General features: G+C 42.4%; 2 protein-coding genes across 3 annotated transcripts; one reads left to right on the top strand and one right to left on the bottom strand.

Moving 5' to 3' along the window:
• Positions 1–1,508: 1,508 nt before the first annotated feature.
• Positions 1,509–6,172, top strand: LOC118363383 (fructose-bisphosphate aldolase B-like). Its single transcript, XM_035744188.2, has 9 exons — positions 1,509–1,676; positions 2,434–2,546; positions 2,733–2,938; positions 3,262–3,316; positions 4,549–4,709; positions 4,929–5,012; positions 5,199–5,373; positions 5,485–5,684; positions 5,895–6,172. Exons 2-9 carry the CDS (start codon positions 2,435–2,437, stop codon positions 5,988–5,990), a joined length of 1,089 nt encoding a protein of 362 aa, XP_035600081.1. The 5' UTR covers positions 1,509–1,676; position 2,434; the 3' UTR covers positions 5,991–6,172.
• A 77-nt stretch (positions 6,173–6,249) lies between these two features.
• On the bottom strand, positions 6,250–9,078 carry si:dkey-74k8.4 (L-asparaginase). 2 transcript variants are annotated; one of them, XM_035744189.2, is made up of 7 exons: positions 8,750–9,078; positions 7,891–8,030; positions 7,701–7,796; positions 7,474–7,634; positions 7,272–7,355; positions 6,674–6,836; positions 6,250–6,494 (listed from the first exon to the last, which is right to left on the bottom strand). In XM_035744189.2, the coding sequence occupies exons 2-7, from the start codon at positions 8,026–8,028 to the stop codon at positions 6,408–6,410; spliced, it is 729 nt and encodes a 242-aa protein (XP_035600082.1). In that variant the 5' UTR covers positions 8,029–8,030; positions 8,750–9,078; the 3' UTR covers positions 6,250–6,407. The 2 variants fall into 2 exon arrangements, with proteins under 2 accessions (XP_035600082.1, XP_035600083.1); XM_035744190.2 differs by lacking the exon at positions 8,750–9,078 and adding an exon at positions 8,401–8,722.
• Between the last annotated feature and the right edge of the window lie 8,738 nt (positions 9,079–17,816).

The following is a 17,816-nucleotide window of genomic DNA, read 5'->3' as shown; positions in this document are numbered from 1 at the left end:
TTTAAAGGGCGCCACCACGTGGTGGAAGAAATTACATTCAGAATCATATAGATTGTACACGAATCTGCAGACTGGAGTTGGAGAACTAGAGAGATTATCATTCTATTGCTGCCATCCTTACAAAAAAGGGATTGCAGTTTTGAAATCTGCAGTCGACTGTGGTATTTTGTGGGCAATAAAAATAAACTGTGTTATATTGGACACAGTATTTGCAGCATAATGCTGTTATACTGCACTCTGACTGCAGTCTGTGTTATCTGTGGATGGAGAAGTGAAGTATGTAGTACTGTATAAATAAATGTTGGTAGCGGCTACAGGTGGCATATTATCTCACTGTTTTATTTGTGGCAGCAAGTAACAACACAACAAAGTAAGCAACACTAAAGACTGTAACAGCACTGTCTGGTTTTGGAGATCAAAGTACAGAAATAACGTTTGTGCCTCTGTAGTTTCTCGCTCTCACTCTCTCACACACATTTTCATTCATTTTCTCTCCAGTGAATGAGTGGATGATGGGAGCGGACTCTGACCCAGAGTGTTTGTGAGACCATTGTTGGCGGTTCCATGGTCCATCTTGTGTAAGCTTGATTTGTAATAGCTTGTGCGTTAGTTTTCCACCCTGCTTACCTCATACCCGGGGTTCAAATACATTTGTCTGATGCAGTCATTCACAACGCCCCTACTGTGTAGCAGAGCGCCCCCTCCCAATGCCATTGGCACACCCATTTGTTGTTTTTGTTGTCTTTTATGAATGATGTCTATAGAGGCGGAACAGGAATGTAGGTTTATTCCTGTCTATAGCCAGTAAAACAATACACCATTCACATTATACAGTTTGGTTGGCACACGTGTACACTTCAGTATCAGTTGACCTTTACGGCTGTAAAGTGGTAGGCTACCGTATGATTCTACAGGAACCTTGTCAGAGCAGTATATCAAATAGGTGTCCACCTAGACAGACACAAACATGAGCTATTCATTGAGAGTCAGGGGAGTAAAGTAACATGTTCATTTCATAATGTGGATTCTGTCATTTGACACCGATCTATTGTAGATGATAACCCCATTCACAAACCAACATATCCAGACATATTACTGAGAGATGTACAGACAGACATAAACAACAGACTACAGACACACATACACAACAGCAGGAAAGACACAAGACAGTATGAAAACCTGAAAAGATATAGCCAAGTTACCATTGCTCATTGTGTATTTATTCCTCATGTGATTTGTTTCTTCTTCTATTATATATATATATATATATAATACCTGCATTTCTCTGCAGGCAAGCACACACACACACACACACACACACACACACACACACACAATCATCATGCACTCAACGCATGCTGCTATGTATGACAAAGGATTTGCAGAGGGATGTTCCTTTACCTCGAAATAATACTTTCAAGTTCTGATACAACTCAAAGTCCACAAAAGATGCATTATACACAAAAACGCAACCCCCCCCCGACTGTCTCGACCAATAGCATTTCCAGTGGGGATGCACGCCCGCGCCACATCACTCTGCGTTCGTCACCCGCCGGATAAATACCACTTTGTTTCGAAAAATCGTTCTTCTCAATTATTCAGAATTACTGGGAGGCAGGAGAGGCAATTTGTCTATTCGTCTTCTGCAATTGGTGTTAACTTTGTCATATATTCAAGTAAGTTTTACTTTCAGCTTCATACTTGCATCATTTTCACGATGAGCTTATCTATGAAAAGGCTCATAAATGGCAAAACGAGTTTCTGTTTCTGGGCTACAACGCTTAAAACAGAGGCTCTTAAATATTGCAATGGGTTATTGCAATGTTTCAACCCGATGTTGCAAGAATATATTGGATGTTTGCAATGTTTGAGGCTCCATGCGGTATGCGGACCTCTGCAGCCTATGCTCTTCACTTATAGTCATTTTTTAAAATGCGTTGTAGGCAATGTTTAATGGCAAATGTACACGTTTGTGCAGATTTTTTTTTTTTCAAGGTTGATATGTTGACTTTTAATCGAAAAAGTTTCTGTAACTCGAGAGCGCACGCATGGCGCGTGAAACACGCCACAGAATTGTGTAACTTCTAAAACATATTTACGTTGAGTCCTCCTGAATCTGATCAAATTTGATGGCTCTTTGCCATCTATCTATATGGTGTGAATGATTTGACTGACTTCTATAGTGAACTATGAACCTATTTGTCCTATGTAGGGGGAAGGTAACTTATTAGCTTTCAGACTAAAGTTCAAACTGCAGACAAGCCAAATATTGACAGAGTTGGGGAGGGGGAAGGGTCTCCTGGTGGTTGATGTACTGTTAGTGTTTGAGACTATGCAACACGTTAAAAACCACCAGAACTAACTGGAGTACATAACTGGATTTGGGTTAATGTATTGAATTCTGTTCTGAGTTCTCTTTTCTCTTCTCCACAGGATGACTACCCAGTTCCCATCCCTCTCTCCGGAGCAGAAGAAGGAGCTCTCTGACATTGCCCAGAGGATTGTGGCTCCAGGGAAGGGCATCCTTGCAGCAGACGAGTCCACAGGTGAGGAGGCAACACTGGGCATGGATGAGTGGGTGGCGGGGCGATTTGGCGAAGTGGGAAATTACTGTTGTATTTTCTCAGCCAGTAGCAGTGTTGGCCATCTGAGGGGGGAGTGTTAGAGGGAGATGTTAAGAAGCTACAGGTATCTGTCATTCTTACATTCTTTCCCATAATTTCTCCGACTAGGCACAATGGGTAAGCGCCTGCAGAAGATCAACGTGGAGAACAACGAGGAGAACCGTCGGACTTTCCGTGACCTCTTATTCTCTGCGGTTGACCCCAACTGCATTGGCGGAATCATCTTCTTCCACGAGACGCTGTACCAGATGTCAGACAAGGGTGTCCTCTTCCCCCAGGTCATCAAGGACAAGGGCATCGTGGTCGGCATTAAGGTGAGAAGATCAGCAACGTCCGGTCCCTTTTTGAATGCCATTCTTGATCTGGGACAGTTTCCTTGGTGAAAACAGGACAGGGAGGAAGTATGTATTTTCAAAAGTACTCGGACAGGACCTGAGGCTATGCTGCAGTTGTAATGAGGGACGCTCGTCCCATATACTACTGATAAGACTGGTTGAGTGTAGACCATTATGACCACACGCCCATCCATCCAACAAGTAATTACTGGCTTCACTTACCAAGATTGGATGTCATATAGTGACACTATGGATTACACACTACTGGGAAAGGGGTTATAGTTTGAACATTTGTTTTCTAGGTGGACAAAGGCACAGCTGGTCTGAATGGAACAGATGGAGAGACTACCACACAGGGTAAGATTACACTCTTTATTTCTGTTGCAACTCTCATAAAGCCCTGTGTCAAATCTGAAACGCCTTGAAACCAGTTCCTGAAATCTCCCAAGACCACATTGAATCCGTTTGACATGATGGATTGCAAACCGTCAACAGTAAAATGCGTTGCATGACTATGAAAGCAAAGACTGAACAAAAATATAAATGGACCATGTAAAGTTTTGGTCCCATGATTCATGAGCTGAAATGAAACATTCACAACTATTCTGTACACACAGCTTGTTTCTCAAATTTTGTTTAATTCACTGTTAGTGAGCATTTCGCCTTTGCCAAGATAATCCATCCACCTGACAGGTGTGGCATATCAAGAAGCTAATTAAAAGGCATGCTCATTACACATGTGCACCTTGTTAAAATAAAAGGCCACTCTAAAATGTGCAGTTGTCACAACACAATGCCATATATGCCTCAAGTTAAGGGAATTTGCACCAGAGCTGTTGCCAGAAAATTGAAGGATCATTTCTCTACCTTAATGTACTGCCAACATAATTTTAGAGAATTTGGCTTTAAGTCCAACCGGCCTCAAAACTGCAACCCATGTGTGTTGGTGAGCGGTTTTGCTGATGTCAACGTTATGAACAGTGTACCCCATAGTGGGGTTATGGGCAGGCAAAAGCTACGGACAACGAACACAGTTTAATTTTATTGATTGCTAAATTAATGCACAGCGATACCGGGACGAGATCCTGAGGCCCATTGTTGTGACATTTTATCCGCCACCATCACCTCATGTTTCAGCATGGTAGTGCTCAGACCATTGTCGCAAGGAACTGTACATAATTTCTGGAAGCTGAAAATGTCCCAGTTCTTCTATAGCCTGCATACTCAGACATGTCACCCATTGAGCATGTTTGGGATGCTCTGGATCGACAGCCATTGAAGAGGCGTGACATATCACAGGCCAAAATCAACAGCCTGATCAACTCCATGCGACGGAGATGTGTCACGCTGCATGAGGCAAATCGTTGTCACCAGATACTGACTGGTTTTCTGATCCACGCCTCAGCTTTAATTAATTTTTATGGCATCTGATCAACAGATGCATGTCTGTATTCCCAAACAGGTGCAATCCATAGACTAGGGCCTAATGAATTTTTCAATTGACTGATTTCCTTATGAACTCTAAATCTTGGAAATTGTTGCATGTTGTGTTTTGTTTTTTGTTCAGTATATCATCCTTCTCTCATCAGGTCTTGATGGACTCTCTGAGCGTTGTGCTCAGTACAAGAAGGACGGTTGCGACTTCGCCAAATGGAGGTGTGTGCTCAAGATCTCCGACGCCTGCCCCTCGGCCCTCGCCATCGCAGAGAATGCCAATGTCCTCGCCAGATACGCCAGTATCTGCCAACAGGTGTGTGCATGCCATGATAACTTCTCCCTTCTAAAACTATAGTGCCCTGTACCCTAGGATAGGATCAACTTTAATGTCCCACAGGGGAAACTGTCAGATGTACAGTACTACTGCTGTACCTGACTTCACAAAAACTAACAAATTATCAGAAATTCCTTAATGGTAAGGTTTGTCTACATAAGTGTGTACACGTGATGTTAATTATTTTTCTCTCGTCAGAACGGCCTGGTGCCCATCGTGGAGCCAGAGATTTTGCCTGACGGAGACCATGACCTGCTGCGCACTCAGTATGTCACTGAAAAGGTGAGCTCATAACCTACCAAATGTTATTTGAATCACATTTCTCAGTTGTCAATTTCTCTCTTTCACAAAGCCAGTGCTGGACTTGTTTTAACAGCACGAAATTACAAACTTATCACCCCAAATCCCTTAGTCACATTCCAATTGACATGGCTGAACTGAACGCCTCTAAACCATCCTTCTCACCAGGTCCTGGCAGCCACGTACAAGGCTCTGAACGACCACCACGTCTACCTGGAGGGTACCCTGTTGAAGCCTAACATGGTCACTGCTGGACACTCCTGCCCCAAGAAGTTCACCCCCCAGGAGGTTGGCATGGCAACTGTCACCGCCTTGAGGCGTACCGTTCCTGCCGCCGTTCCCGGTGAGCCTGGGTTAGGTGGATTTGAAGGAGTAAAACATGTATATTTAGTTACGATCAGGTGACGCTAAAATGAACTCTCCACCAAATTGCTTAACCCCCCCTCTCTCTCAGGCATCACCTTCCTGTCTGGAGGTCAGAGTGAAGAGGAGGCCACCCAAAACCTCAATGCCATGAACCAGACGTCCCTCCACCGGCCTTGGAAGCTCTCCTTCTCCTACGGCCGTGCGCTCCAGGCCTCCGCCCTCGCCGCCTGGAAAGGCAAGGCCGCCAATAAGCAGTCAGCACAGGACGCTTTCACCTCCAGAGCCAAGGTAAGATGGTGGGGATATTCTAGGGTAGAGTGGGCAACTTACTTACAGGTGCTGACTACAGGGATATCATTGGGAAGCAATTGTATGGTGGTGGCCTCTTTACTTAAAATGAATTGGGTTCAAATTGTCTCCTTTCTCTCTAAGCTTCATTCTGGAAACACATACTTTCCCCCCTTTTTTCTCTTACTAAATCACAAATGTTTATTTCAGAGCAATGGTTTGGCCTCCAAGGGAAAGTACACAGCGGTCAGCAGCGATGACCAGGCTTCCATGCAGTCCCTGCACACAGCCAACTATGTCTACTAGAGAGCACGGCAGACGTAAGGAGCACAACCTTGAGAAATGTCACCTGCACACAAAGCAGGAAATTATTGAGCTGGGTTGTCTGGTTTTACTGGTCCCTCCCTTCCATGTTGACATTCCATAATGACAGATCCAGTTGTACAAGTTATTCTCTGGAGTAAATGAAATAAACAGTGCAAAACAAAGCCTTTGTAAAAGTGTCATGCTGTTGGGTACAAAACACTTAAGGGGATTGTTAGTATAATCCTTTATCAATAGGCAAAGCATTGTATGATAACAATTAACACTGAATGAACTCTTGTCTAGGGTTGTTGGCTGGATTAAAAAGGATGAATTTCCTGGGGAGGTGTACACTGGAAGTGGTCAGATCATCCTGTTGGCCAGGTGCAGCAGGTTGTTCTGGGCCTGTTTGGGGAACTGCTAAGTGAAGGGGTGGAACAGCTTCAGGATGCTGGGCAGGTTGTTCTGGGCCTCGTCCACTGCAGTCCAACCCCAGATGTCACTCTCCTTAAGTGTGCAAATAGGGTTTCGGGGGAGTTAAACTTGAGGATTGCAAACTGGGAATGAAACATTGGTATTAACAATTTGAGTGCTAACGAAGTCATTGTGCTGCGCCAGGACTGCAGCTATCATCTCACTGGTAATGAACAGCCAAACCCTTGTCATATTTACAGATAAGGCAGTACCAGAGGGGTGGCTCCGTACTCCAGCAGCCTGGACACCATGGTCCTCTCCCTCAGCCTGACTGCAATGTGCAGCGCTGTACGTCCGTTATAGTCACACTGGTCCAGGTTCACTCCAGACAGGTACCAGGCTTGCAACAGCTGGTAGTCCTTGTTCTGGACAACCCTGATCAAAAGACAAAATGGATATGTACCCACAATCTACAATTGAAAATAAACTAGTGTGAAAATATCCAATCAAGCTGCAATATGTAACTAACTGACAATTAAGAAATTAATTATAGATCTCATTGTCATCAAGTCTACGATCTGTTCTATTTCTACACTTTTGTTTTAGCATCTTTTACTTTTTTGTACAACAGCCAGAAATACAATGTTTTTGGACATGGAAAATATATTTACAGGCAGTTTAGATGGTATAACGATGCTCTATGCTGTACTTTGTCACAAACTGAAATTAGGTGAACAATTTTAGCAACCAGGAATTGACGGCGCAATTCCTGCATAGTGCATCTTTAAGGATTAGCACAACATTTTGCTTAGACACTGACAGATGTATATGCTGTGACCAAACACCTAGCTAGATAAGATGTAGACTCACTTGATCAGCTCCAGCCCGATCCTCACAAGCTCCAAAGACAGAGGGGCTCCTATCAGACGCAGGATGCGGATGATGTCTAAGTGCCTGGAAGGAAAAATGACAATGGATTACTTTCAGTCATTCCAGACACACCATTGTATGCTTTAATTGTCAGTCAGCTGGTATTCATATCACAAAAGCAAATCCTCTATTCACACTGCACCGGTTCTTGATGGCCAGGTGAAGCGGTGTGTATCCAAAGCGGTCTTTGAGCTGGGTGCTGGCTCCTTTACCCATCAGGTACTTGACCATATCCAGCCTGCCCTTCTCACAGGCCTTGTGGAGGGGGGTGGTGCCGTCATAGTCCCCACAGTTCACATCCATCTGGGGGAGGGAGAGAGTTTCTCAAATAATGTGTAAGGTGTCTGTGTGTGGCGAAGAAATCCTCACCCTCTCCAGGATCTCCTGCAGGGAGAGGAAGTCATTGTTCTCCACACATCCACAGGCGAAGGAGGGCAGCAGCTCCCCGATCATCACTTTGACCTCCTGAGAAATCGATGGTGGGTGAACATCAGTCATGTTATTGGTCAAAGGTCAGAATAACTTCATGAACCATAGGAATTGCTACTTGGTAACACACTTCTTGGCTCTTGTTCTTCAGCCACTTCAGCTTTAGCACTTGGCCTACCCAGTGCAGAAACCTTCTGTCTCTGGTAACAGTGCCCAGAATTATGATGGGTTTGGTGACAATATCCAGTCCGTCCTGTGTGCTGTCCATCTCTGCAAGGATGATTTAGAAGATGAATTTATGGGGTGGTAGCCAATAAAATAGGTTACACCCAATGATGAAATGAACCCAGAGTGATCAAACTTTTGTTTTTTTAAGTAAAGTCAACTAGTCATCTAATAAAAAAATATATATACAGTAGGAAGAGGAATATATTAAGAGGTAACTTGGCCTACGAAAACCTTTGCTTTAATAGTTAATATTAGCGTTACACAACTTTTTAGTGTTGACTCGAACTAATTCCCCAACATTGTAGTAAAGTAGCTAGCTAATTGACAATGTATTTACGCATAGTAAGAGCTCAAATACCCATTTGAGACTCGAATTGGACATAACATTCTTGCACTTGCTTGCGTGGCTCACCTGCGGCCTGCTGAGTGCTGCTCTCGATACTTAATGTTATGGTGGTCAACCTGACCGTTGACCACTTGGGTCGTCACTAGTTACCACAGTGACAAAGTAATAATTATGTCTAAACCCCGCCCATTTCTACAATTTATCTTCTAAAATCTGATTTTAGCCATAATTATGGCTAAACTCCGCCTATTTCTACAATGTATCTTCTAAAATCTGATTTTACCCTAACTTTATGCCCCATTTTAAATTAAGATTAACATTTTAGATTACATTAATTTGTACGACTTTGTGGCTATGCTAACGAGTGACAACCGTTGACTTGGTCGCGAGACAAACTGGCCTAGCTAGCTAGTACCTTGTGGAGGTAATTGCAGCAGAAAAGAACATCACTCCTCGAACGGTCAATGTTTGCTTAAGTGGCTTATCAAAAGCAACGTGGCAGGTCAGAATAAGTAACGTGGCAGGTTAGAAGAATTAAAGTGGAAAGTTAGGAGAACTAACCTAGCAGCAGGTTAAGGTTAGGAAAAGGGTTAGGCTTAGCTAAAATGCGAAACGGTCTTGAGTGGCAATCAATCTGCCCAATTAGCTGAAAGGGCTGCCATACATATATTGATCTTCCCACTTATTTCACAATGCCTACGTTGACACACTCTACACTACATACGCAGTTACCAATAACTCACATTAAGTGTACCATATTTATGACCATAAGAAATTGCCAGCTATGTTAGCAGAAGTTGTCATACAACATCTCACGGAAAGATAACTCCCGAAAGAATTGCCCAGGTTCTATTCCGCTTACTGAAACATTGTTGATTACCACCAAAGCAAGGTGGTAATCAATGCAATTTTCAAAGATTTGAGTTACAGTTTATATAAAGAAATCAGTCAATTGAAATGATCTATGGATTTCACATGACTGGGAATACAGATATGCATCTGTTGATCGCAGATGTCTTTTTTTTAAGGTAGGGGAGTGAATCAGGAAATCAGTCAGTATCTGGTGTGACCACCATTTGCTGCATGCTGCAGGACACATCTCCTTCGCATAGAGTTGACCAGTCTGTTGATTGTGTTCTGTGGAATGTTGTCCAACTGCTCTTCAATGGCTGTGTGAAGTTATTGGATATTGGTGGGAACTGGAACACGCTGTCGTACATGTCGATCCAGAGCATCGCAAACATACTCAATGGGTGACATGTCTGGTGAGTATGCAGGCCATGGAAGAACTGGGACATTTTCAGCTTCCAGGAATTGTGTACAGATCCTTGCGACATTGGGCCGTGCATTATCATGCTGAAACATGAGGTGAGGGCGGAGGATGAATGGCACGGCATTGGACCTCACGATCTCATCACGGTATCTCTGTGCATTCAAATTGCCATTGATAAAATACAATTGTGTTCGTTGTTCGTATCTTATGCATGCCCATACCATAACCCCACCTTCACCATGGGGCAATCTGCACTCAAGGTTGACATCAGCAAACCGCTCGACCACACAACGCCATACACACTGTCTGCCATCTGCCCGATACATTTGAAACCGGGATTTATCCGTGAAGAGCACACTTCTCCATCATGCCAGTGGCCATCGAAGGTGAGCACTTGCCCACTGAAGACGGTTATGACGCTGAACTGCGGTCAGGTCAAGACCCTGGTGAGGACGACGAGTACGCAGATTAGCTTCCCTAAGACGGTTTCTGACAGTTTGTGCAAATTATTTGGTTGTGCAAACCAACAGTTTAATCAGCTATTCAGGTGGCTGGTCTCAGATGATCCCGCAGGTGAAGAAGCCGGATGTTGAGGTCCTGGGCTGGTGTGATGTTGGAGGCGGCTTTTGGTAAAGAAATGAACTTTAAATTCTCTGGCAACTGCTCTGGTGGACATTCCTGCAGTCAGCATGCCAATTGCACATTTCCCTCAACTTGAGGCATCTGTGGCATTGTATTGTGACAAAACTGCACATTTTAGAGTGGCCTTTTATTGTCCACAGCACAAGGTGCACCTGTGTAATGATTGTGTTGTTTAATCAGCTTCGTGATATGCCACACTTGTCAGGTGGATTACCTTGGGAAAGGAGAAATGCTAACTAACGGTGATGTAAGCAAATGTGTGCACAACATTTGAGAGAAAGAAGCTTTTTGTGCTTATGGAACATTTCTGGGATCTTTTATTTCAGCTCGTGGAACATCGGACCCACACTTTACAAGTTGTGTTTATATTTTTGTTTAGTATATGTCAATTGTAAAGTCTTTTGTCTGTAATGTATTTTTTTCGTTATGTGTCGGACCCCAGTAGGACTAGCTGTCGCCATTGGCGTCAGCTAATGGGGATCCTAATAAATCAAATCAAACGATCAGACAATAATCAGTTGACATTATGGACCACCACAGGTGAGTGGTCACCAACAGATTTGGGGTCCCAAAAAAAAATCCTCAGCTTGCCTGATGAGGTGGTGGTCATCACACCACTGCATAAACCTCTGTATCTCTGATCTATACACAGTAGTGTCAGTGTCTATACATTAGATCAAGAATGGCAGTATCATCAGAAAACTGGACAATATAATTATCAGGGTGACTACTTGTACATGTATTTGCAGTATGAACAGGATAGGTGAACTCACACAGCCTTTGGGGACACCTGTATTAATAACCTTGGGCTCAGACAAGATCTGGTTCAGTTGGACCTGCTGGGTCCTGTTGGTCAGAATGAGTGACACCACCTGATGGTATAGGGGTTGACTGACCTCTGTCTGAACTTGCTGAGTAGGATGTGTGGCTGCAAGGTATTAAACTAAAATCCCCAAATAGCAGTGAGGCATAGGCCTTGGGGTTCTCCAGATGTTGCAGGTTGAGATGCACTATGGTGAGGATTACTTAATCAGTGCCATGTTTTTATTTGTAAGCAAACTGATACGGGTCCAACAGTGTGTTTAGTCTGACTGAAGCTTACACACCATCATCTTTTCAAGACACTTAAAATGGGGGTCAGAGCAACAGGTCTACATAAACAACAACCTGTAATTTAAATAGATTTTTATTTGGATTTCATGTAATGGACATACACAAAATAGTCCAAATTAAAGTGAAATTTAAAAAATTACTTTAAACGAACATGCACCTGTGGAACGGTCGTTAAGACACTAACCCACCGTCGCTGGACCAGACAGGACTGGCAAAAGGTGCTCTTCACTGATGAGTCGTGGTTTTGTCTCACCAGGGGTGATGGTCGGATTCGCGTTTCTCGTCAAAGGAATGAGCGTTACACCGAGGCCTGTACTCTGGAGCGGGATCGATTTGGAGGTGGAGGGTCCGTCATGGTCTGAGGCGGTTTGTCACAGCATCATCAGACTGAGCTTGTTGTCATTGCAGGCGATCTCAAAGCTGTGCATTACAGGGAAGACATCCTCCTCCGTCATGTGGTACCCTTCCTGCAGGCTCAACCTGACATGACCCTCCAGCATGACAATGCCACCAGCCATACTGCTCGTTCTGTGCGTGATTTCCTGCAAAACAGGAATGTCAGTGTTCTGCTATGGCCAGCGAAGAGCCAGGATCTCAATCCTATTTAACATGTCTGGGACCTGTTGGATTGGAGGGTGAGGGCTAGGGCCATTCCCCCCAGAAATGTCACAGACCTTGCAGGTGCCTTGGTGGAAGAGTTAATGCAGCTGGTGGCCACACACACCAGATACCGACTGTTACTTTTAATTTTGACCTCCCCTTTGTTCAGGGACACATTACTCAATTTCTGTTAATCACGTCTGTGGAACGTGTTCAGTTTATGTCTCAGCTGTTGAATGTTGTTATGGTCATACAAATATTTACACATGTTAAGTTTGCTGAAAATAAACGCAGTTGACAGGGAGAGGATGTTTCTTTTTTTGCTGAGTTTATTTATTCACCCTCTTTTCTATGAAGCCCCTAAATAATATCTGGTGCAATCATTTACCTTCAGAAGTCACATAATTAGTTAAATAAAGTCGCCCTGTGTGCAATATAAGTGTCACGTGATCTGTAACCATCTCAGTATATATACACCTGTTCTGAAAGGCTCCAGAGTCTGCAACACCACTAAGCAAGGGACACCACCAAGCAAGCGCAACATGAAGACCAAGAAGCTCTCCAAACAGGTCAGAGACAAAGTTCTGGAGAAGTACAGATCAGGGTTGGGTTATAAAAAAAATATCCGAAACCTTGAACATCACACTATTAAAAAATGGAAAGAATATGGCACCACAACAAACCTGCCAAGAGAAGGCCGCAAACCAAAACTCACGGACCAGGCAAGGAGGGTATTAATCAGAGAGGCAACAAAGAGACCAAAGATAACCCTGAAGGAGCTGCAAAGCTCCAAAGCGGAGATTGGAGTATCTGTCCATAGGACTACTTTAAGCCGTACAATCCACAGAGCTGGGATTTACGGAAGAGTGGCCAGAAAAAAAACATTGCATAAAGAAAAAAATAAGCAAACACTTTTGGTGTATGCCAAAAGGCAAGTGGGAGACTCCCCAAACATATGAAAGGTACTTTGGTCAGGTGAGACTATAATTGAGCTTTTTGGCCATCAAGGAAAATGCTATGTCTGGCGCAAACCCAACACCTCTCATCATCCTGAGAACACCATCCTGTGGGGGATGTTTTTCATTGTCAGGGACTGGGAAACTGGTCAGAATTGAAGGAATGATGGATGGCGCTAAATACAGGGAAATTCTTAAGGGAAACCTTAGTCAGTCTTCCAGAGATTTATGATTGGGACGGAGGTTCATCTTCCAGCAGGACAATGACCCTAAGCATACTGCTAAAGCAACACTCGAGTGGTCTAAGGGGAAACATTTAAATGTCTTGGAATGGCCTAGCCAAAGCCCAGACCTCGATCCAATTGAGAATCGGTGGTATGACTTAAAGATTGCTGTACACTAGCGGAACCCATCCAACTTGAAGGAGCTGGAGCAGTTTTTCCTTGAAGAATGGGCAAAAATCCCAGTGGCTAGATGTGCCAAGCTTATAGAAACATACCCCAAGACACTTGCAGCTGCAATTGCTGCAAAAGGTGGCTCTACAAAGTATTGACTTTGTGGGGATGAATAGTTATGCAGTTGTGTCTTATTTCTTGGTTGTTATACAATAAAAAATATTTTGCATCTTCAAAGTGGTAGGCATGTTGTGTAAATCAATTCCAGGTTGTAAGGCAACAAAATAGGAAAAATGCCAACGGGGGTGAATACTTTCGCAATCCACTGTACTTTAAAATATGCATTTTTTTCATTCAGCTTCACACTCGCAATCCCCCAAATCCTTCTTGGGGCATCGTGACCCCCCCAGCTTCAGAATCACTGATCAAAATATACCTCTTTACAATTGTTAACAATTTAGTTAATACAAATTCTTTAAGAACTTTTAAGCCTTAGAAGTTTAGTACAACTGCCACACTGGTATATAGTATAATTTTTTGTTTATTTATTTTTTAAACAGGACGAATCTGAGGGGGCACATGCCCTTGTGCCCCCTATGGGCATGATGCCACTGATTACTGTACAGTATTATTGATGTGTTATTATAATTGATCATTTCCATCGATCAGTTAAAGGACCATTTCTGGCTATAACTATACATGTCCACTAGGGGGAGTAGCATACACAAACACAAGCATTCAGAACACGTTTTGTTGGGAGGTGATTTTACATAAACCTGCTGAAGTGAAGATTATCAGGAGCAGGTGACTAGTATGTCTCCTCATTTTTAGGTTTCACTCAGACCTGACAAGATAATATCCTCTTTTACCCCATCTTAATTGTTTGAAAGATAGCCGGCTAGACGAGATTAGCTGGACAACAACCTACAAAACATACAGATAAAGATGAGAAGAGATACCGAAAAGCATAAGCACACACGCATCAAAGCTGGGACCGAGCGACTGCAAAACAGCTTCTATCTCAAGGCCAGCAGACTGTTAAATAGCTATCAATAGCCGGCTACCACCCGGTTACTCAGCCCTGTATCCTAGAGGCTGCTGCCATATGTACATAGACATGGAATCACTGGTCACTTTAATAATGGAACACTAATCACTAATATACAAGCATTTCCCTACCAAATAAGTTTTGAACGGTCTTCTAACTCGGAATAGTAAATTGGGAACTCAGGCCTCTTTCTAGAGCTACGACCTAAAGATCACTGACGTCATCATGATTCGACCTTGTTTTTTCCCCAAGTTCACAGTTGTCTTGAAAGCACAATAAATCCAGAGAATGTCAGACTTCGATGACAGTTTGATGACAAAATGTGCCCCTTCCTAATAAAGTAAGTCCAAAAATGTATTGTATGCTGCATAAATGATGTAATATGCCAGGGAGATATGTATACTGTAGCTAAGAAAGTAATACTAAGTGTATGTTGCATAGTAAACTGTTAGCAGCCCATAAACCTCACCCTAATAATTTGGTATATTTTCTCATCTTAATTTCGCCTACTGTTCTGACTTGGTGATGCACATGTAGCCTAAAGCCTGTTTTAGAGAAATGTAATCATCGAATATTGTAAGAGCTTTCATTGTCTGCTTATATGGCCCCTTTATTACTTGGTGTACTGGGAGAACACTGTAACAACGGCCCACGTCCGTTCTAGCTCGCTCATTAATATCTTAATCGAAATGACGGATTGCCTCTTATACGCTAGTCGTCCCATTATGCCATAGTTTGTACATCTCAATTGTCAGTAGAAACTACATTTTTTAAGCAAGTCAGCCATATCAGCTATGTTTTTTTAAAGGCAATAAATGAGACTAAATAAATGGTTTCGTTGTCAGACAAGGCTCCGCTGATAGCTAGATGTAGCAGAGGTAAGGTGTTGGGACTGCTGTTGGGACTCTGCTGTTGGGACAGCTTTATGTAGGCCCTAACAGTTTGAGGGCACCGTTTGTCACCGTTATAGTGCAATTAATGTGTTTAGTGTTGTGTTGTGTAGCGGCTTTGCTGGTATGCATCCCCCAATATATATATATATATATATATATATATATATATATATATATATATATATATATATATGCTAGAATCACCACTGGCTGTAATTGCTGCCAAAGGTGCTTCTACAAAGTATTGATTTAGGTGTGTGAATACTTATGTCAATGAGATACTTCTGTATTTCATTTTCAATAAATGTGCAAATATTTCTAAAAACATGTTTTCTCTCATTATGGGGTATTCGGTGTAGATGGGTGAGAGAACAAAACATTTCCCCCATTGAGAATTCTGTCAGGGTGTTCACAAATGTACAGTGCTTCAGAAAGTAATCACACCCCTTGAGTTATTTCCATTTTTTTCGTGTTTCAGCCAGTGCTTGACTTGGGCAGGAGGTCACCGGACCGGAGCTGAGTACTGGTGTTGTGCCGAAAATGGAGAATTCTGGCAGGGGGGAGATTTTCGGCCAAACACCGGCACCTATTTCAGTCCAGGTCAAGCAGCTGGTTACAGCCTGATAACCTGAAGTCATTTAATTTAAACAATTTGTCAATAAAAACAAACGCAGAAGAGTGTTGATTTGAATGTTTATTGTATTTTACACAACACAGGAAATGTGAATTGATTTATTTGAATCAAAATAGTTGCTGAATCATAACACGATATTCATTCTATTTTTATTGTTTTAAAACTTTGTTAATAAGGAAAATACATTTCCACATGAGCTATTGTTTAATCTCTCGTGGACTGATTCTCGTTACAGGAAATTACAAACTTTCATGAGAGAATTCTACTTCTGGGTAACCGAGATTAAACATATGTTAATATTAAGGCTTTGTTCACCATTGCTCTCATGTGGTGAAATGATTTATGATGCATATGTAACGGATCACATCCGTTACACATACTGTATATTTGTAAAACAATGTGTAACTGTAAACATTGTATCTGTGGTTGAAACCAGTTCAGGTAACAGAACCGAAAACCATAAAATAACTAAATAAGAATGGATCAAATTTTTCAATGCTAGTTATCACATTTCACATTGGATTTATAAACTACAAAAAGGTAAGACGTGTTTTTAATTCTGGTGCTGCTCTGCACACACAAGCGTGTTAGCTAGCTAGCTCAAAAGACATTCAAAGTTCCTCCATAGAAGCCGCTCCTCCTAGGTACAATTCCTTGGACCTAAATCCCTGGACTCCTCCTCAACCCTCTCTTGCTCTCTCTCTCTCCCCACCCACAACATTTCAGTCGCATTTTGCGATGTAAACTACAGTTGTCTGTACATCACGCGTGTAAACAACTAGCTTGCCTGCTCTATCCGCGCTGATTGGCGAAGTAATTTAATGAGCTAAATGTAAAACACGGTTGATTTCACAGGCTAAAAATGGAACAGAAAGGAACGATATAATCCAGTATTTTTGGGGGTTCGAATCGGTTCAGGACATTATTTTGCTGGTCCGAACAGTGGAAGGAAACAAAAAAAAACATTGTGATTCTGTTCAGAATGAAACGATTGGAAAATAATTTCCGTTCCAACCCTTGCTTCAACACCAACGTTTTTTTTTGCAACTTTGAAATTGGCCACTAGTGTGACCTTACACATTGTTAATCATTTAATGATAAAACATTGGACTGGTTTAGAAACGGAAAATGTATGGAAATAACAACCAAATGAATTAGTCGCATCATTAAACAGCAGGAAATGTATTTTTATACAAAAAAAAAAAAAAAATCCAAAGAAAGAAGTGGGCTTCGTAGGTACGCTTACCCTAATTCTCCTAACCTGCTGCGTAAATTCTCCTAACCTGATTTCTAACATAAATTGTATCCCATCTAGACAGCCTAGAATGGTCCCACCTAATCTTGCCTTCCATCTTGAGGACATGTATTATTATCTATCTTGTCAATATAATATAAAAACTTTGATCTAACTAAGTAAGCAGCTTCTTTCAAACACTCTCTCTCCTTTCTCCTCTGCAGCTTAGCTACTGAAGTCCTGATCAGGATTCGTGGTCTGTCAATGAGGAACTACAGGCTCATCTTTTGCCATAACCTGAAGCAGCCATAGATGACCATTCGATTCACCGCTAGTGAGTGGTGCTGAAGATAAGGTTAATTACTGGGTGTTTTAAGTGCTGAACGATGAGTACAACAACAACGCATATCATCTGGCCATTTAGGTTTGTGTGAGCATTGAGCTAACATTATTGTCAACATGTTTAGAGCAAATGGCGAGCCACAACACACTGCTGTGGTTGAATAGAGGCTGCAGTCAATCATTTTGTTTTCACAGCCTAATATGCCCCATGCTGACCTGCAGTAGAGCCCTTTTTTAGGGAGGTCGCTGGCCTGGGTATTGTGTTTGTTTAATAGGGCACAGATCATTGAAACCGTCATTGACATATTCTTTGGTTTTAATGATGTAATCTTGATAGGATGTTTTATTCTTG

Source organism: Oncorhynchus keta, chromosome 30 (genome assembly GCF_023373465.1).
Source record: "Oncorhynchus keta strain PuntledgeMale-10-30-2019 chromosome 30, Oket_V2, whole genome shotgun sequence".
Taxonomy (NCBI): domain Eukaryota; kingdom Metazoa; phylum Chordata; class Actinopteri; order Salmoniformes; family Salmonidae; genus Oncorhynchus; species Oncorhynchus keta.
Note: the sequence above shows the minus strand (reverse complement) of the source record. Positions and strands in the feature narration are given on the sequence as shown.